Source organism: Delphinapterus leucas, chromosome 14, assembly GCF_059928025.1.
Source record: "Delphinapterus leucas isolate spDelLeu-1000000601 "Yukka" chromosome 14, BTC_Dleu_Yukka2, whole genome shotgun sequence".
NCBI classification, from domain to species: Eukaryota; Metazoa; Chordata; class Mammalia; order Artiodactyla; family Monodontidae; genus Delphinapterus; species Delphinapterus leucas.
Genome location: NC_143142.1, coordinates 51,184,070 through 51,204,813, shown reverse-complemented (window position 1 = coordinate 51,204,813; position 20,744 = coordinate 51,184,070). Strand labels below are relative to the sequence as shown.

Below are 20,744 nucleotides of genomic sequence, written 5' to 3'. Positions count from 1 at the left end.
GCAGGACAGTGCAGGGACTTGATACTCAGTTTAGCCTGCAGAGCTGCTTCCCGGGGACATGGACAACTTGCCTGGAGCTTCCTGAATGAATGAAAAGAGCTTATGGATGCTCATTAGAGTCTGTGCAGACTCCCAGGCACATGGACAGTGCCTGGTGTGGGAAGTAGATCTAGTAAATGAGCCGTGGCACACCATGATAAAGACGGCCAAGGTCCAGAGAAGGGCCACCGTGAAGGCATAAAATTCCACGTGGGAGGAGAGGACAACGTGAGCAGAGTAGGGAGGGGAGCACGGGCAAAGATTGTGGAGGCTCACAGTCTGGGCAGGTGGATAGGGCTTGCCTTCCAAAGTTTTCTGAAATGTTGACACGGAGAGTCACCCCTTTGAATTTTTAAAGAGTAATTTTACTAGACACAAAGGATGCAGTTTTTAAAAAGTAGTTATTCAGCACACAGAACTTGTCATCGCACAGGGTGCTGTGACTGAAAACAGAAACTGGGCTAAGGACATGGTTTATTAAGAGAGCTCAGAGTCTTGGAGAATACTGCTAAGTTTGAGAGCATTTCCATGAAAGGCAACTGACCTCTCAAAACGCTTGTCAGCATCACTGTCACAGACCCTGGGGCTGGCTCAGCAAGGCATGAGCTCTAGAAATGGTAAATCATTCCTCCTCGTTCCCCGCTAACTGCCAAAAGAGTGACGCTACAGGATATTTTCGAAACTGTCCATTGAGAAAGTGACAATGACAGTGATGCCACAATACAGGTGTCATAAAGATGTGATTGCTATGGAATTTCCCTAAGTCCTGTAACGAGGGAGAAGGTCACATACATGGGAAAGCATTAAGGCAAAAGACAACAACAACATCGAAAAGCCAAAGATACCCCACATCCAAAAGCCAAAGAAACCTAAATAAAAGCTGAAAAACCTTTAGTTAGGAATAGAGTTTCTGAGGACCTGGCCAGAACAGCCTTGCTTATTGGTAAGTTTAGGAAAAAAATGTTAACTTCCCATATTTGTTCTTAGAGTCTTTTACAGCAGAGGCCAACTATAAAACAGTTACATTTCCAATGTTAATGTAGTTTATCTAGTACCCTAACCAGGAGACTTTTGAGAGGGGAAGCGAGTACTCTTAATAATTATGCTGGGACCTCCACACACACCAGGATCATCTTGGATACGCCAGGGTGTGTGATCACCCCAGATAAGCTCCAAAGTTGGGTTTGGAATTTCCAGGGAGAATTCAGGTTTTCTGAGGGTGCTGTTCAATAAAATAACATACTTCCTTATGACCTGAACTTGAATATAAGGTAGGAAGATTTTCCTCTCTTCTCAGGAGAATAAAATGGAGGTGGACATGAGGGGCCAGTGAAGGAGTCAATGTGGAAAGTGATGGTGGGAACAATGCCCCCCTCAATGGTGCCTCATTTTTCACTTTAAATCAATGGTTCACAACTTTGGCTGAGGACCCTGGGGAGATTTTCAAAATAACCCAGGCCAGGGCTTACATCAGACCAATAAATCATCATCTCTGAATTTTCTTAAAGAGTCACTGCTAATAGTTTCTGATATATTTCAAAACTTCAAGGTAAATAAAGTTGAACAAATTTCTCCAAATCCATTCCGGAGCCCCCTCCCCTTAATAAAGCGATGAACCCAGGTGAGTAAGACAGCAATGAGTCCCCAAAGGGGAAAACAGGTCCCTTCTTCCTTCTGTGCGCCTCTTCTACTCCATCCCTTTTGTGGTCTCTCTGGATCTGAGAGTATAAAAGCTGCCCTTTGGGGGCAAGTGGGAATTGGCTGTCCTGGATTAGGCACCGGGGTGGAAGGCCACTTCCTGAGGCTCCTCAGAGTGATGTCAAGTCCATGGAGGGTACCTCCCCACTCCCAGGGGCTTTCTGCCCTGGCATCCTACCCTGGGGTCATTTTAACCACCTCTTATGCCATTCTCCACATCTTAGACCGGCAGAAAAAACACAACATGATGAAATTTAGTGCAGGATTTCTGTCTTTTTCCTCAAAATATAATTAAAATCATCTTACTAAAAAGCTATAGAGAGAGATTGGTTCAGGGTGGTGGAGTAGAAGGCCGTGCTCTCACTCCCTCTCGCGAGAACACCAGAATCACAACTAACTGCTGAACAGTCATCGACAGGAAGACACTGGAACCCACCAAAAAAGACACCCCACATCCAAAGACAACGGAGAAGCCACAGTGAGATGGTAGGAGGGGCCCAATCACAGTAAAATCAAATCCCATAACTGCTGGGTGGGTGACTCACAAACTGGAGAACACTTATACCACAGAAGTCCACCCACTGGAGTGAAGGTTCTGAGCCCCACGTCAGGCTTCCCAACCTGGGGGTCCGGCAACAGGAGGAGGAATTCCTAGAGAATCAGACTTTGAAGGCTAGAGGGATTTGATTGCAGGACTTGGAGAGGACTGGGGGAAACAGAGACTCCACTCTTGGAAGGCACACACAAAGTAGTGTGCACATCGGGACCCAGGGGAAGAAGCAGTGACCTCATAGGAGACTGAACCAGACCTACCTGCTAGTGTTGCAGGGTCTCCTGCAGAGTGGGGGTGGCTGTGGCTCACTGTGAGGACAAGAACACTGGCAGCAGAAGTTCTGGGAAGTACTCCTTGGTGTGAGCCCTCCCAGAGGCCGCCATTAGCCCCACCAAAGAGCCCAGGTAGGCTCCAGTGTTGGGTCGCCTCAGACCAAACAACCAACAGGGAGGGAAGGCAGCACCACCCATGAGCAGACAAGTGGATTAGAGTTTTACTGAGCTCTGCCCACCAGAGCAACACCCAGCTCTACCCACCACCAGTCCCTCCCATCAGGAAACTTCCACAAGCCTCTTAGATAGCCTCATCCACCAAAGACCAGACAGCAGAAGCAAGAAGAACTACAATCCTGCAGCCTGTGGAACAAAAACCACATTCACAGAAAGATAGACAAGATGAAAAGACAGAGGGCTATGTACCAGATGAAGGAACAAGATAAAACCTCAGAAAAACAACTAAATGAAGTGGAGACAGGCAACCTTCCAGAAAACAATTCGGAATAATGATAGTGAAGATGATCCAAGGTCTTGGAAAAAAAATGGAGGCAAAGATCGAGAAGATGCAAGAAATGTTTAACAAAGACCTAGAAGAATTAAAGAACAAACACCTAGAAGAATTAAAGAACAAACAAACAGAGATGAACAATACAATAACTGAAATGAAAAATACACTAGAAGGAATCAACAGCAGAATAACTGAGGCAGAAGAACGGAAAAGTGTCAGAAGACAAAAGACAGAATGGTGGAATTCACTGCCATGGAACAGAATAAAGTAAAAAGAATGAAAAGATATGAAGAGAGTCTCAGAGACCTCTGGGACAACATTAAATGCAAAAACATTCGCATTATAGGGGTTCCAGAAAGAGAAGAGAGAGAGAAAGGAGCTGAGAAAATATTTGAGGAGATTATAGTTGAAAACTTCCCTAACAGGGGAAAGAAAATAGCCACCCAAGTCCAGTAAGCACAGAGAGTCCCATGGAGGATAAACCCAAGGAGAAACATGCCGAGACACATAGTAATCAAATGGACAAAAATTAAAGACAAAGAAAAATTATTGAAAGCAGCAAGGGAAAAACGACAAATAACATACAAGAGAACTCCCATAAGGTTAACAGCTGATTTCTCAGCAGAAACTCTACAAGCCAGAAAGGAGTGGCATGACGTATTTAAAGTGATGAAAGGGAAGGACCTACTACCAAGATTACTCTACACGGCAAGGATTTCATTCACATTCAATGGAGAAATCAAAAGCTTGACAGACAAGCAAAAGTGAAGAGAATTCAGCACCACCAAACCAGCTCTACAACAAATGCTAAAGGAACTTCTCTAAGTGGGAAACACAAGAGAAGAAAAGGACCTGCAAAAACAAACCCATAACAATTAAGAAAATGCTAATAGGAACATACATTTCGATATTACCTTAAATATGAATGGATTAAATGCTCCAATCAAGAGACACAGGCTCGCTGAATGGATACAAAAGCAAGACCCATATATATGCTGTCTACAAGAGACCCACTTCAGACCTAGGGACACATACAGACTGATGGAAAAAGGGGATGGAAAAAGATATTCCATGCAAATGGAAATCAAAAGAAAGCTGGAGTAGCAATGCTCATAGCAGATAAAATAGACTTTAAAATAAAGCATGTTACCAGAGACAAGGAAGGACACTACATAATGATCAAGGGATCAATCCAAGAAGAATATTTAACGATTAAAAATATATATGCACCCAACATAGGAGCACCTCAATACATAAGGCAACTTCTAACAGCTATAAAAGAGGAAATTGACAGCAACACAATAATAGTGGGGGACTGTAAGGCCTCACTTACACCAATGGACAGATCATCCAAACAGAAAATTCATAAGGAAACACAAGCTTTAAATGACACAATAGACCAGACAGATTTAATTGATATTTATAGGACATTCCATCCGAAAACAGCAGATTACACTTTCTTTTCAAGTACACACGGAACACTCTCCAGGAGAGTTCGCATCTTGGGTCACAAATCAAGCCTCAGTAAATTTAAGAAAATTAAAATTATATCAAGCATCTTTTCTGTCCACAACGCTATAAGATTAGAAATGAATTACAGGGAAAAAAACATAAAAAACACAAACACATGGAGGCTAAACAATACGTTACTAAATAAGAGAGATCACTGAAGAAATCAAAGAGAAAATCAAAAAATACCTAGAGACAAATGACAATGAAAACACGATGACCCAATACCTATGGGATGCAACAAAAGCAGTTCTAAGAGGGAAGTTTATAGCTATACAAGCCTACCTCGAGAAAGAAGAAAAATCTCAAATAAACAATCTAACCTTATGCCTAATGGAACTAGAGAAAAAAGAAGAAACAAAATCTAAAGTTAGTAGAAGGAAAGAAATGATAAAGATCAGAGAAGAAACAAATGAAATAGAAACAAAGAAAACAATAGCAAAGATCAATAAAACTAAAAGCTGGTGCTTTGAGAAGATAAAATTGATAAACCATTAGCCAGACTCATCAAGATAAAGAGGGAGAGGGTTCAAATCAATAAAATTAGAAATGAAAGAGCAGAAGGTACAACAGACACCACAGAAATACAAAGCATCCTAAGAGACTACCACAAGCAACTCTATGCAAATAAAATGGACAATCTGGAAGAAATGGACAAATTCTTAGAAAGGTATAACCTTCCAAGTCTAAACCAGGAAGAAATAGAAAATATGAACAGACCAATCACAAGTAATGAAATTGAAACTGTGATTAAAAATCTTCCAACAAACAAAAGCCCAGGACCAGATGGCTTCACAGATGAAATCTAAGAAACATTTAGAGAAGAGTTAACACCCATCCTTCTCAAACTCTTCCAAAATATTGCGGAGGAAGGAACACTCCAAAACTCATTCTATGAGGCCACCATCACCCTGATACCAAAACCAAAGATACTACAAAAAAAGAAAATTACAGACCAATATCACTCATGAATATAGATGCAAAAATCCTCAACAAAATACTAGCAAACAGAATCCGACAACACATTAAATGGATCATACACCATGATCAAGTGGGATTTATCCCAGGGATGCAAGGATTCTTCAGTATACGCAAATCAATCAATGTGATACACCATATTAATAAATTGAAGAATAAAAACCATGTGATCATCTCAATAGATTCAGAAAAAGCTTTTGACAAAATTCAACACCCATTTATGATAAAAACTGTCCAGAAAGTGGGCACAGAGGGAAACTACCGCAACATAATAAAGGGCATATACAACAAACCCACAGCAAAGATCATTCTCAATGCTGAAAAACTGAAAGCATTTCCTCTAAGATCAGGAACAAAACAAGGATGTCGACTCTTGCCACTATTATTCGACATAGTTTCGGAAGTCCTAGCTATGGTAATCAGAGAAGAAAAAGAAATAAAAGGAATACAAATTGGAAAAGAAGAAGTAAAACTGTCACTGTTTGCAGATGACATGATATTATACATAGAGAATCCTTAAGATGCCACCAGAAAACTACTAGAGCTAATCAATGAATTTGGGAAAGTTGCAGAATACAAAATTAATGCACAGAAATCTCTTGCATTCCTATACACTAATGACGAAAAATCTGAAAGAGAAATTAAGGAAACACTCCCATTTACCACTGCAAGAAAAAGAATAAAATACCTAGGAATAAACCTACCTCAGGAGACAAAAGACCTGTATGCAGAAAACCATAAGACACTGATGAATGAAATTAAAGATGATACAAACAGATGAAGAGATATACCATGTTCTTGGATTGGAAGAATCAATATTGTGAAAATGATTATACTACCCAAAGCAATCTACAGAGTCAATGCAATCCCTATCAAATTACCAATGGCATTTTTTACAGAACTAGAACAAAACATCTTAAAATTTGTATGGAGACACAAAAGACCCCAAGTAGCCAAAGAAGTCCTGAGGGAAAAAACGGAGCTGGAGGAATCAGACTCCCTGACTTCAGACTATACTACAAAGCTACAGTAATCAAGACAGTATGGTACTGGCACAAAAACAGAAAGGTAGATCAACGGAACAGGATAGAAAGCCCAGAGATAAACCCACACACCTATGCTCAACTAATCTATGACAAAGGAGGCAAGGATATACAATGGAGAAAAGGCAGTCTCTTCAATAAGTGGTGCTGGGAAAACTGGACAGCTACATGTAAAAGAATGAAATTAGAACACTTCCTAACACCATACACAAAAATAAACTCAAAATGGATTAAAGACCTAAATGTAAGACTGGACACTATAAAACTCTTAGAGCAAAACATAGGCAGAACACTGTTTGACATAAATCATAGCAAGATCTTTTTTGATCCACTTCCTAGAGTAATGGAAATAGAAACAAAAATAAACAAATGGGACCTAATGAAACTTCAAAGCTTTTGCAAAGCAAAGGAAACTACAAACAAGACAAAAAGACCACCTTCAGAAGGGGAGAAAATATTTGCAAACAAATCAACAGGCAAAGGATTAATCTCCAAAATATATAACCAGCTCATGCAGCTCAATATTAAAAAACCAACCCAATCAAAAAGTGGGCGGAAGACCTAACATAGACATTTCTCCAAGGAAGACATACAGATGGCCAAGAAGTACATGAAAAGCTGCTCAACGTCACTAACTATTAGAGAAATGCAAATCAAAACTACAATGAGGTATCACCTCACACCAGTTAGAATGGGCATCATCAGAAAATCTACAAACAAATGCTGGAGAGCGTGTGGAGAATAGGGAACCCTCTTGCACTGTTGGTGGGAATGTAAATTGATAGAGCCACTAAGGAGAACAGTATGGATGTTCCTTAAAAAACTAAAAATAGAATTACCATATGACCCAGCAATCCCACTACTGGGCATATACCCAGAGAAAACCATAATTCAAAAAGACACATGCACCTTAATGTTCATTGCAGCACTATTTAAAATAGCCAGGTCATGGAAGCAACCTAAATGCCCATTGAGAGACGAACAGATAAAGAAGATGTGGTACATATATACAATGGAATATTACTCAGCCATAAAAAGGAACAAAATCAGGTCATTTGTAGAGACGTGGATGGATCTAGAGACTGTCATACAGAGTGAAGTCAGTCAGAAAGAGAAAAACAAGTATCTTATATTAATGCATATATGTGGAACCTAGAAAAATAGTACAAATGAACTGGTTTGCAGGGCAGAATTTGAGACACAGATGTAGAGAACAAATGTACGGACAACAAGGGTGTAAAGGGGGTGGTGGTGGTGGTTGTGGGATGAATTGGGAGTTGGGATTGCCATATATACACTAATGTGTATAAAAGGGATAACTAATAAGAATCTGCTATATAAAAATATAAATAAAATTCAAACGAAAAGCTATATATATATTATACCTCTATACATATATATATATATATATATATATATATATATATATATCTCCCCTGCTGTGAGATAAAAGTAGATCCAGTTCCAGAAACTATTTGGAAAGGAAACCAAGAAGCACATCTTTCCGTCCTTATCATTTCCATTAAGTGGTCACCCAGCCTTGGATCTGGCACATGGATCTTTAGAGGTAACTCGGTTTCTCATAACCATGCCCTGTAACTCTAGTCTGGTGTAAGTTTTCTGATGGAAACTACAACTGATTCCCTTTGCTCTGTGCTGCCTTGTGAAGTCTATTTTAGTTTTGATGCACTCTATCGCATTTAATGAAAAACTTCTCATGAGCCAGAATTCGGAAGTGGCTGTTTACAGCTGAGTTTTATGAAAATCACAGTCAAGGATTAGAAACAGAAGTAAAATTGGTTGTACCTGTATGGGTAACATACACATAACAGGTTCAATGCTCCAGTTTGCATTCTCACCTTTTGTAACATTTATCAATTACCCCCTACTCACATTTCCTAGCCTCCCAAGATGGTCTCCTGGGTCTCATTGTAGAACATCCTGGAATCAGTTTGGTAAATTTTTCAATATATTACTTTTCCTCTTATGCTCTCACTTTATAAAAACTAGGCGAACGTTTGTCCTTAAGCTGGGATATAAAGGATTTTAAGAGGTTGCCACCTACTTCAAGCAAGACTGGAACTTTGGGCTACTGAGAGGGCACCAACCAGGCTCTTATCACCGACCACAGTGGGATCAAGAGAAGGAGGCGGGGGAGGTGAACCCATTTTCTGTATTCTCAAGGAAGCTAAAAGCTTTGCCATTTCCTTTGTAAAAACGAAGTCAGAAGTGCCTTCACTGCCAATCTGTTACTCTTTTATTCTTCCCACCCTGAGTCAAGAGCCAGCCTCCCCGTCAGCAACCTCCGAGGCTGAGGAGCAACCAGGGAAAGCCCAGAGGGTGCAGGCAGCCACGCGGGACGATGGAGACGGGCCAACCAGATCAGCGTGTTGGAGCGTGAAGGGAGTGAGGGCACATCCTAGGTAACTCCCGGCCACCACGTCTGCTGTTTCAACCCCGCCAGGCCAGTTTTCTCCCAGATGCCAGGTCTGACAGTAAGAATTGAAGGGGGCATGAGGGTGGCTCATCACCACACGTGACCAGTCCTGGGAAGTCAGGACACAGAGACACCAAGAGCAGGTGCCCAACATCACTTCTCTTAGTGTCATTTTCTAGAGAGGACAAGAGGGGGTCTACTTCCAGTTGGAGGAGAGGACTGATGGCACGATTTTCTGTATTGGATCCTAGCAATTTGATTTGTAAACAGGAGAAAATTTTAATCTTGACTTGGGGGTGGGGTGGGGTAGGGCTGGAAATGGTTTAGATTCACATCCTTGCTGGGACTGGGCAGAAATCATTGCAAGGGTAAAAGCCAACTCAGGAAGAGCAGCAGGTAGATCCAGACCCCCAGGCACAGGTTTTAACAGGAAGTTGACCGCTTACAGCTCCCGCCCTAGACTTTCAGCATCACACAGTGGTGACAGGCACTAACTCCATCACTCGGGTCCTCGTCTGAAGGATACTCCTGTCCTGAGGATGCTGCACATACTTTTTGATTCAAACTCAGCGCCCGATTGGCAGGTCAGGGAGCCCAACTCAGGCACCTTTATACTCACCCAATACTCACCCAATACGATGCTAAGTGAAGCAACCCATGGAGCTGGAATTAATTCACGATAATGAGTTCTTACACGTTTAAACTATACTTTACAAAGCATTTTCTCTTACCCTTAGTTCCTGAGAAGATAGTCTTAAACCTGTTTTAAAACTGTAATATACCCAGAATCACAAGAGTTTTTTTAAAAAAAGCAGTTCTTTAAGATATGTAAAGGAGACCCTATTAATGCAGTGAATTATAAGAAATAAAATCTGTGACAGCATCATGCAGCCTCTTCCTCAGTGTTCATTAGCCATGACTTTACCTTTGATGTCCAGTAACTTCATGTACAGAGCTTTCCATTTATAAAAGTCGATAGAATATCTCTGTTAAAAATAACACAGCAGCAATGCCTACAGGGTTCTCAAACATCTATGAAAAATAAGAAATCTAGATACACGTGTAATGTTTACAGGATGCTAACTATATGGTTATTTGGAAATATCTAGATAGTTGCAGCATGCTGACTCAGCCAGGGGATTATCTGAAGAAATGCCACAAGGATTACTGCCTTTGTGAAAGCACTGTGTGGTTACAGCTGAGGTTCAAACTACTACTATCAACCATAAACAACAAAGGTGAAGTGTGAATAAACACATCCCCGGGAGGAAGTCGGTATGTTTGATTAATTAGCAAGCCTGCTTTCCTCTAGAGAATGTCAACATCTACTGTCGGGCCATACTAACATCCCCTGGGTAACCCTTTTGTTTCTTCCTCAAGGTTACTGGGTTCTTTGAAAGCTATTTCGCCTGTTGGTGTTAGTAAGCTGCTGTCCATGTTAGCAATGAAGTGTCCCTTACGCATTTAGCTCACACCTAGCATGTGGCACTGAGAGTACTGTATTAAAGGTTAGATTTTTATACCAACTGCCTTTTTTAGCAAATAGCAAGAGCAACATGAAGGGCATTTTATATACAACAAATCTCTCCGTTCTACCCAACAGCTGAAAGTAACTGCAAATCAAGAGGCATGCTGGATGCTAGCGGTACCTTGGAGACAGCCAGTTCCTTCGATTTAGACTCAAACAGGTGCTCCAGCTTGGAAGTGTCCACCTTAATAGGTTCCAGTTTCGACCACAGGAATTCTCTGCAGCGGCCGTTGTTCTTACACGGCCACTCAAAAGGCCGCACTTCATTCCAGAACAGACGGATGGTCTTCTTTTTCTTGGTGAATGCTGGCTGACCCCTGGGTACCTGGGGCCACCCTAAGCCCTGAGGAGGAGCACTGAATACTGGAGGAGGAGCCAATAAATTACCGGGGACTGGAGGGGGAGGCACGCCGTCCAGCAGGGGCGGAGGGGGAGGGGGCGGCAAACCGAGAAAGGTGGGCGGGGGTGGGGGAGGCAGCCCCGGGGACTCCCTGTGACCCAGGTCCACGTCCAGGACGTCAATGTCGTCCTCCTCCCCCAGGTCAGTGAAATCCATGTCTTGGATTCTGAGCTCCCGCGGATTGGCCATGAGCTGGTCCCAGATGTAGTCAGATTCCGTCTTGGGCTGTGCCGACACCTTCTCCGTGACCTTGTCATTGGGCTCGGCATCAGGAGAGACGGACCCTCTCCCTAGGTCCCCGCTGTTGAATTTCTCAGCAAAGGCTTTCACGCTGCCCCGATTGTCCAGACAGCCAACGTCCACCCTCCTGACGCTCTCATCCTGGGCCAGAGAGTTGGCCTGCAAGGTGGATATCCGGCTGGCCAGGCTGGCTACGGCCTCCGCCCCCTGCGCGGTCCTCGTGGTCTCGCCCTCCCCCTTCTCATCATCCGTGGGCTTTCTGTTATGGGCATACAGCATGTCCAGCATGAACCGTTTGCTGGTAAGGATGTCGCCACACTGCTCATTTACACCGGCATCCTGAACACCCGCAGACCACAAACCTGAAAAGTTCACAGGAAAACAAAAAATGAGAACGTGGCATGGGCCTCAATACTATGAGAAAAGCAACTAGGCAACATGTGGACATCGCACACAGAGGGATTCAGGAAGGCACAGAAATAAAGCAGTTGGAGAGGAAGGTGGTCATGCCTGACAAGATGCTCTTGATCAGCAAGAGATGCTACATCAAAGAGCCAATGACCCACTCTAGAACCCAAGACTCTTGTAGGTATGACACTGCTTGTGGCTCTGGCCTAGGCTCATGGGAAAAATTTTCCACACCTTTGCTGCCCACCCATGACACCTGGTCAGGACCCACCCAGGATAACTAAGGGGCTTCTGCCCTAACTACACACAGGGAGGCAAGGAAATGCTCCCTCACCCATGGCAGATGTTGGAAAGGCTGTAGAGTTATCCCCCTTTCTCCCCCTACTCCACCTCTGCATCAGGGCAGCCAACGTGTCTGGAGAAATGCACAGACCATGCCATTGGTCACACTTTAGGTTCATGGCCACCAGTCTTCAGGTGATGCTGCCTGGCGGTCCCATCCATGACCTCTCCTAGATGACTTTTCACACACCTCCACTCTCCTCTAGCATCCCCCACCCATCACATCCTCTGCAAGCATGGCCTTGTTTCCTGTTTCAAAAACTTAATAGACAAAGTCAGAGATCTTCCAGGGCCTCCATTCTGCCTCCACCCACCCACCTGCACCTGAACCCTGACCATGGCCTCTGTCCTGTGACACTGACAAACCGTCCTCTTAGCGGGGGTCAACCGCTCCACTCGTGCATTCAGAAGCCACTCCAGCAATTCTCCATCCTGCATCTCCCATGCTCCCCCTACTAGGCCTTCCTGCTGGCATATAAACATGGTATAATTTTACCCATGAAACAAAAACAGAAAACCTCACTTGATTCCACTTATGCCTCCACCTATAATCCAAATTTTCTCCTTTCTTTTAAAGGAAAGCTGCTTATAAGAGTTGTTTTGCTATCTCCAATTTCTTTCTTTCTCTCTTGAAGCCAGTCTAGTGAAGTTTTTGCTCCCTTTCAAAGATGCTCCTTTCCGGGTGACCGATGACCTTGCTGTTGCACTAGGCGCAGCTGTCGCTCCCTCATCCTTGACTTATGTCCTTCACTTGGCCTCCCAGGCATTGCACTCACTTGCTTTGCCTCCTTCTTTTTGGCTGCTCCTTCTCAGTCTCCTGGGTTGGTTCCTCCTTGTCTTTAAGTGTCCCTGGACCTCTTCTCTGCATCTGCTCTCACCTTCTTAGTCACCATCTCATTCAGTCTCAGGGCTTGAAATACCACCTTCTGCCCACACTCCCATCCACTCACTGAAACTGCTTCTCCTGCAGTCATTTCCTACCTCAGACACGGCTACTTCACCCATCTTGCTGCCAATTCCAAAAGCCTCAGAGTCATCCTTGACTTTTATCCTGTTCTTTCACCCCACACAGCAGGGCATCCTGTTAGCTAAATCTTCATGTGACATCCGGAATCCAGCCACTTTTCTCATCACCACTCCGGCCATGACCCCGGTCCGATCCAGCATGGTTTCTTGCCGACGGTATTGCAGGGGAGCCCCTAGCTGGTCTCAGCTTCCACTCTTGTCCCTCTGCAGTCAGTTCTCAACACCACAGCCACGTGATGTGTTACAATGTCCGATCGTATCTCTCTGCTTAAAGTCTTCTAATAGTGCCACATTTCACTGAGACAAAAAGTCAATGACCTGTCAATGTTCCCAAGCCATGTGTGATCCCACCTTAATTTTCTTTCCTCTCCTACCACCACCTCTACCACTGCCACCACCCCAGATATACACACATGAACCTCTTCAGCTACAGCAGCTCCTTGACATTCCTAGAACTCACCAGGAGTGAGGTGATCCAGCCTCAGGATCTTTGCCCCTCCTGGGACAAACCCAGGTAATCACACAATTTGCTTCTCAACTTCCTTTAGGTCTTTGCTCAAATAGTATCTTCCCAGTGAAATCTTCCCCGATCACCTTATTTAAAATTGTGCAAACCTCCCTCTCCCCCCCAGTTTCATCCTTCCCTGCTTTATTTTCTGCCCAAGCACTTCTTACTGTCTAATCTTCCACACGTTTCCCTTTTTGATTTTACTGTTGCCTCTGCCCCATCACGGGAATGGTTATCATTACTTGTTAAGCTGTGCTCCTCCTTGAAATGTAAACTCTACAACAGCAGGGATCTGGGTTTGTTTTGTTCCCTGTTGTATCCCCAGCACCTAGGATGAATGAATGAATGAATGGTCACCAATGCTATCCCTCTGAATTTGCTTCCTAAGGGCCAGCAGGGCTGTGCAGTGGGCATTTCAGGATGTGAGTTCCATCAGATATCTAGGGCCTGTGTGGATACTTGTTTGGGGAGGGGGCAGAAGACCTAGGCCGTGGACATGAGCATCAGGAGTCTTCTTTCTACCAAAGAAGAGCCAGATCAAACCGGCTGGGGGGGGACACTGGTCTCTCCCACATAGCTGGGCCTTCGTCTTGAGGAGGTATTTACTGGGGAAGCACAGAGGCCCCCTGGTGCTCCATTTTTTCCTGTGTAGCTTTGTCCTCTATGTTCTCCTCGACAGTGGCCTAAGCTCACCACCAACACCAGAACAAGGAGCTCTTAAGCCCTCTTGTAGGTTGGTTTCACAAACAAAATACACTTAGGCGATAACCACCATCAAAGAGAGAAGAGGTGGCATTTGAGGACACGACGGAAAAACTTCTACAGCTGGTCAGACAGTCCTGTAAATAGGGAGACTGCTTTGATGCCAGGAGGCTGTGGCAGATAAAGTGGCTGAGTCTCTCTGAACAGACTGCCTCACTCTCTCCATTTATCGGGAAATGTTGGCAGTTACGTATTTTGGCAACAGGGGAAAGAGCATAATCAGGTAACATTCTGAATGCTGGTTTTCTCGTTTACATTCTTCATTCATTTAGGTCTTTTTAAAATCATTATGTAGGGTGCTTCTTTGTCCCTAGTAATTTCCTCTGCTCTGAAGTCTACTTTATCTGATATTAATATAGCCACTCCGGCTTTTCTTTGATTAATGTTGGCATGATATCTTTTCCCAACTTTTAACTTTCCATCTGCCCATGTCATTACGTTTGAAATGAGTGTTGTATATGATAGCATGTAGTTGGGCTGTGTTTTTATACACTCAGCAAATCTCTGTCTTTTAATTGATATGTTAGGGCTTAAGTCTGCTGTTTTATTTGTTGTGTTTGATCTCTTTGTTTCAGTGTCTGTTTCTCCTTTCTTGGTCTTGGGTGGATTACTTGAACATCTTTTAGAATTTCAACATGATTCATTTAGAGTGTTTCTGAGTACATGGCTTCGTGTAATTTTCTTAGTGGTTGCTCTAGGTATTACAATATATACACTAACTTATTTAGTCTATTGGTATTTACTACTTTGAAGTGTATAAACCTTACTTCCATTTTGATCCCATTACCCTCCCACTTTTAAAAATACAATTGTCTTAAGTACTTCCTCTACATATACTGAACACCATATATCAAATGTAATTTTTGCTTCCACTATCAAATATGATTTAAGAAGCTCACAAGTAAAAAGAGAGTATTTTTTAATTTACCCCTATTTTTACCCATTCTGTTGTTCTTTTCTTTCTGGAGTCCCAAGCCTTCTTCTGTCATCATTTCCTTTCTGTTTGGAGAACTTCCTTTAGCCATTCTTCAAGGGTAGGTCTGCTAGTGTCAAATTCTCCTAGTTTTTCTTTAACTGAGAATGTCTTTACTTTCCCTGCATTGTTAAAGGCTACTTTTACTGTATATGTAATTCATGGTTGATAGTTCTAGTCTTTTAGCACTTGATAGATGCTGTGCCCCTTCCTGCTGGCCTCCATGTTTCAGATGAGAAACCTGCTATCCTTTGAATTGCTGTTCCTCTATAGGTACCACGTTATTTCTTTCTTTCCAAAAACTATTTTTTTGGTTTTTAATTTTCAGAAGTTCACCATTTGTCTTGGTGCAGATTTCTTCGGATTTATCCTTGTTAGGATTTGCTCAGCTTCTTAAATCTGTAGATTTATACCTTTTGCCAAACTTGGGAAATTTTCAGCCATTATTTCCTCAAATATCTTTCCACATTGCACTCTCTCTCCTCTTATTCTCAGACTCGGATGAAATGAATGTTAGTTTTATTGACATAATCCCATGGGTCCCTGAGACTCTGTTCATTTTTTTTAGTCTATTTTTTTCTCTGTTATTCAGATTCGGTAATTTCTACTGATCTGTTTTCAAGTACACTGATTATTTTCTTTGTTGTCTCCAATCAACAATAAAGCATGTCAAATATTTTATTTCAGTTACTGTATTTTCCAGTTCTATAATTTCCCTTGGGTTCTTTTTTAATAACTCCTATTTCTTTGCTAAGATTTTTTTTCATGTATTTCCTGAGCCCTGAGTGTTTGTAACTGTCCACTGAAGCATTATTATGATGACTGCTTTAAAATTTTTGACAGATACTTCCAGCACCTGATTCATCTCAGTGTTGGCACCTGTGGATGGTCTTTTCCCATTCAAGATGTGACTGCCCTACTTCTTGATATGATGAGTGATTTTCGATTGTATCCTGGGTATTTTCGGTACCATCTGATAGACTCTGGATAATATTTAATCTTCTCTTTTTGCAGGTAGTCACCCTTTTGGGGTGTAGCATACAGGGCTTGGTGCAGGTAGATGTTCAGCTCCCTGCTGGGTCCCACTGTCACCACCCAGGAAGAGGGCTGACTCACACTCCCTCACTGCAGATGGGTAGGTTGGAGGTTCAGCGCCCCCTTGACCCCACCAGCATCTTCCCAGTGGATGTGAAGCACTAACTCACGTTGGCTCATTGCCTCCAAGTGAGGTGAAGGCTCAGCTTCCCACCAGTCCCCACTGATTCTGGCTTGGGGAGAAAAGAGTGCAGACTAGTACCACCTCCAACCACATCATTCTACCTTGTTTATACCGGATGGGGATGGAAGCTCAGCTCTCTGCTGTGCTCCCATCAGCATCAGGGACAAGGATGGTGGTGGTGGGGACAGGGAATGCTATTAGTCCCCTCTCCACTCCTCATTAAGTCTAGCTCCTTCTGGGTGGGGGTGAAGGCTCAGATCCCCACAGGACCCCACAGACACTACCCTGTTGGAGGAATTGGGACCCACTTGCTTCTCCCCTTCAGGGAACAGACTGAGCTCCCTATTAGGCCAACACTACCCCAGCAGGGGAACTGGAGCACCACCTGCTTCTACTGGGCAGGGGATAGAAGACTGGCTCCCTTCTGAGTCCCACTGACACCACAGAGTTGAGGAGGGGAGGGAACGGCAGAATTGTCACTCCTATTTCCATGGGGGTGCTGTATAGAAAGCCACTTCCTCTTCAGTCTCACTGAAACCACTGGGTTAGGGGGAGAGGTGGGACAGTGGCAAATTTTCCATTAGACCTTATTTAGGATAGAGCACTTATTAACAGCAGAAAAGATTTTCTGTTCTGTTAGGCAACACCTTTCCCGATCCTTTGGCTAAGGAAATCGGCTTTCCTTGAAGCTTCACTGCCATGTCGTTCAAGTCTAAAGCCTCCCAGGCAGTCTGCTTCGTTCTTTCCAACTTTCAGAGTCCTCCTATGATTGGTTGTTCTGTTACATCCAGGGTGTTGGTATTTTAGTTGTAAAACGGAGGACGTGGGAGCAATGGGGGTGTCTCCATCTTAGCCAGATTCATTCATTTATTCATCAGTGGTTTTATGAGCCCCTACTATGTTCTGGGCACCCAGCAAGGAAGTAAGAACTCACAAAGAATAAGATAGACAACCCCATCCTCACAAAGCTTACATTCAAATAGAGACAAAGGACAGTTATACAAGTAACTACAACAAAGTGTGATGAATGCTACAGTAAAGCCTCTTACTCTAATGCCAGGGAGTGGAACACATGAAAACAAAGAAAAATAAAAACACACATCTGCAATAAGTTGGGTCTCTTTCAAGCCCTACAAATTCATTCTCAAGTAATAAGTACAACTGTGAGAAATAAGACTGGGAATCACTTTGATTGCCTTTGTGACTTAATTGAGAAAATTCTGAAAAGCAAAAGCTATGGTGAGAGAGCTTCTCTGTCTCCACAGCAGCCGATGTGCCCATGAGCAGCGGGATTTTTAGGACCCAGTAAGCTACAACAAATAAACATGGCCACATCTCTTAACAGCACCAGACTGAGGCAGAAAAGTCACTGCAAAGCTCCAATTCCTGGACACCACCAGCTTTTGGGAGAAAGTCAATGGTTCTTCACTGGGAGCAGAGTCTCCATTTTTGGAAAGTTGTCCTTATTTGGAAGGATATTGGGCAATCTGATCCACGAAAGCTCTCTTCCCTGGCTTATTTTTACTAATCCAACTTGTTTATATGTTCTAGGCCTGCTAAACCTAGTTATGACGAATAATACTTCAAGCTACTCATAATAGAATAAAACATGATTCAAGGCCAAATGATCAAGCAGACTTACCCGACACCCTGTACTGTGACCAGAATTACATTAAATGTGAGTAACGACAAGTAGAGTTTGAGAGTGTAACTGTAATCTCACTTTGAAAGAAATTTAGTATCGATATACGTGACCCTTTTAGCACACACATCTTCAACCGACACAAGATTTTCAATGCGATAATTCCTAAGACATAAAGTATTTTAAGTCCTCCTTTTTCACTATATAATGGTGACCAGTGATATACAGAATAAAATCGAATAATATAACTGTGAAAACTCAAATATTAACTATTTAGACTAAGCCATTGATTGACAGGTCTCCTAGGAGACATTATGGCTTCATTCATTCAATCTTTGTTCACTCATCCAGGCTTCAGGGACAATGTATTCTTAATCTGTGAACTAACGTATCATGCCTGGGTCGTGCCACTGATTGGCAGGCCCTTGCAGCTGCCGTCTGGGCCTAAGATGTAAGTTCCTTGAGTCTGTGTCACTGTGTAGCCTTAATGAAGCCTGGCCCATAAGACATGCCTTCACTGGTGAGGAGAGTCAGTTGAAAGAGGTGGCTTCCTGCCACCCTGATAGTGTACAGGTCATGGGTAGGAAAACCAACTCCATGGTGTCACATATGAATCATAATTCAAATGATTATTTGAATCGTTTACAATTTCTAGAACCCTGTGTGGCACCCTCCCCAAGTCCCTAGTGAGGACTAACATTCCATTTGATCCCTAAACGTAAAGTCACCATTAAACAGGAGAAACTGAATGAATATTGGGGATAACACCAAAAAGGTATGATTCCATAAGAAAAAGCACGTACTTAGTATCGAAGAAAAGAGTGGTCCTGAGCATATTGTGGAAAATTACCTAAATGACATACATTCCAGCTGAGCACATCAAATTGATCTCTGCATGCTGTGAACTGGCAGGTTTTCAAAGTACTCATATGATTCATTTCACCAAATCTGCTCTGGTCTGCAATGTTCAGTCATAGTGGCTTAACACACTTCCTTGCAAACACGCTTTCAAGGGAGTAGACAACAACATGACATGTCTCTAAATTTAAATCAGAAAAAAGCCACACTTACTACTCACAATTAAACAGTTAGAAGGAAATGAGGAATTTCTCTTCTGGGGTTTGTTCCTCAGGAAAACTCCCTTGTTGCCCTCATTATCAGGCCCTTTTCCCAGCTGTAGAAGTGACGGTGCAGCCTTGTGGCAGAGGGTCGGGGCCCTTCTGCAGGGCAGGAAGCTGCTGGCTGGCTGAGTGGGGCCACACCCCCCTCCAGACACTGGGGGACAGTCTGGGGAGCGAGCTGGGCCAGCCGGTCAGCTCAGAGGCCAGCAAACCAGGTCCCCTGCCCCGGGGCTCCCTGGGATGTGTTCACGGGGAAAGGGGGCCTCCTTACCGGTCCCCCTGTCCCGAGAGAGCTTGTCCTCCTTGTCCTCCCTCTCTAACGTGCTGCTGGAGGACGAGACGCTGGAGGCCGAGCAGTTGTCCCGCTCATTCACTGCCTCATTCTGCTGCTCCTTCTCGCTCAGGGAGGCTCGCTCTTCAGCCTCTGGCTCCAGGGCCCGCTCCACCTCGCTCTCTGCTCCCGCGTGCGCAGGGGCTAGTTCCCGGCTGGGCTCATCGGCCACCCGTCCCGCCTCTGCCTCTGCCTCCGCTTCTGCCTCTGGTTCAGGCTCAGGATCCCCGGTGCTCGCTGTGGGAGATAACAGTGGAGATTATGAGCAGGACAGGAATTTCTTGGAAGCGTCGAGTGAGGGTGAGATTGAACATGAGGCTGATTTCTCCGTGCTGTCTGAGGCAGGCAGAATTCTAAACTGGCCCCTGAGATTCCCGCCCCCTGGTTATTCAGTCAAACACAGACTGAGGCACTGCAGGGAAGGGGCCGTGAAGCTGGTGTTCACGTCTCAAGTCTCTTGACCTTAAGATACGGAGATTATCCAGGTAGGCCTGATCTAACCTGGTGAGCCTTTTAAAAACAGAGTGTTTTCTGGTTAGCATCAGAAAAGAATGTCAGAGATTAGAAGCACAAGAAATATTTGATGAAGTACTTCCCTGGTGGCGTAGTGGTTAAGAATCTGCCTGCCAATGCAGGGGACACGGGTTCGATCCCTGGTCTGGGAAGATGCCACATGCCGCGGAGCAACTAAGCCCGTGCGCCACAACTACTGAGCCTGTGCTCTAGAGCCCACGAGCCACAACTACGGAGCCCGTGCGCCACAAATACTAAAGCCCGTGTACCTAGAGCCCGCGCTCCGCAACAAGAGAAGCCACCGCAATGAGAAGCACGCTCATTGCAACAAAGAGTAGCCCCCAACCTGCCTCAACTAGAGAAAGCCCGCGCACAGCAACGAAGACCCAACGCGGCCCAAAATAACTAAAATAAATAAATTTATTTTAAAAAAAAGTATTTGACACATCAGTGCTGGTTTTAAAGATGGAAGGGGCCATGTGATGAGGAATGTGGTGGCCTCTAGAAGCTGAGAATGACTCCTGGCCTACAGCCAGCGAGGAGCAGGGACCTCGGTCCGGCAAGCACAAGAAGCTGAATTCTGCCAACGACCCGAATGAACCTGGAGGTGGACTCTTGCCAGGGCCTCCCGATAAGAGCCCAGCCAGCCACAACCTTGACTGTGGCCTTGTGATAGCCCCGGCTGAGAACC

General features: G+C 44.0%; 1 protein-coding gene across 1 annotated transcript in view; it reads right to left on the bottom strand.

The window, feature by feature from the left end:
• Positions 1-20,744, bottom strand: part of FHOD3 (formin homology 2 domain containing 3) — a 497,208-nt gene that overhangs the window by 61,958 nt on the left and 414,506 nt on the right. The window contains exons 15-16 of the mRNA XM_022587005.3: positions 19,481-19,777; positions 10,690-11,570 (exon numbers count right to left, since the gene is read on the bottom strand). Of these exons, the coding sequence (XP_022442713.2) occupies positions 10,690-11,570; positions 19,481-19,777 (1,178 nt within the window). The remainder of the gene's footprint in view (positions 1-10,689; positions 11,571-19,480; positions 19,778-20,744) is intronic.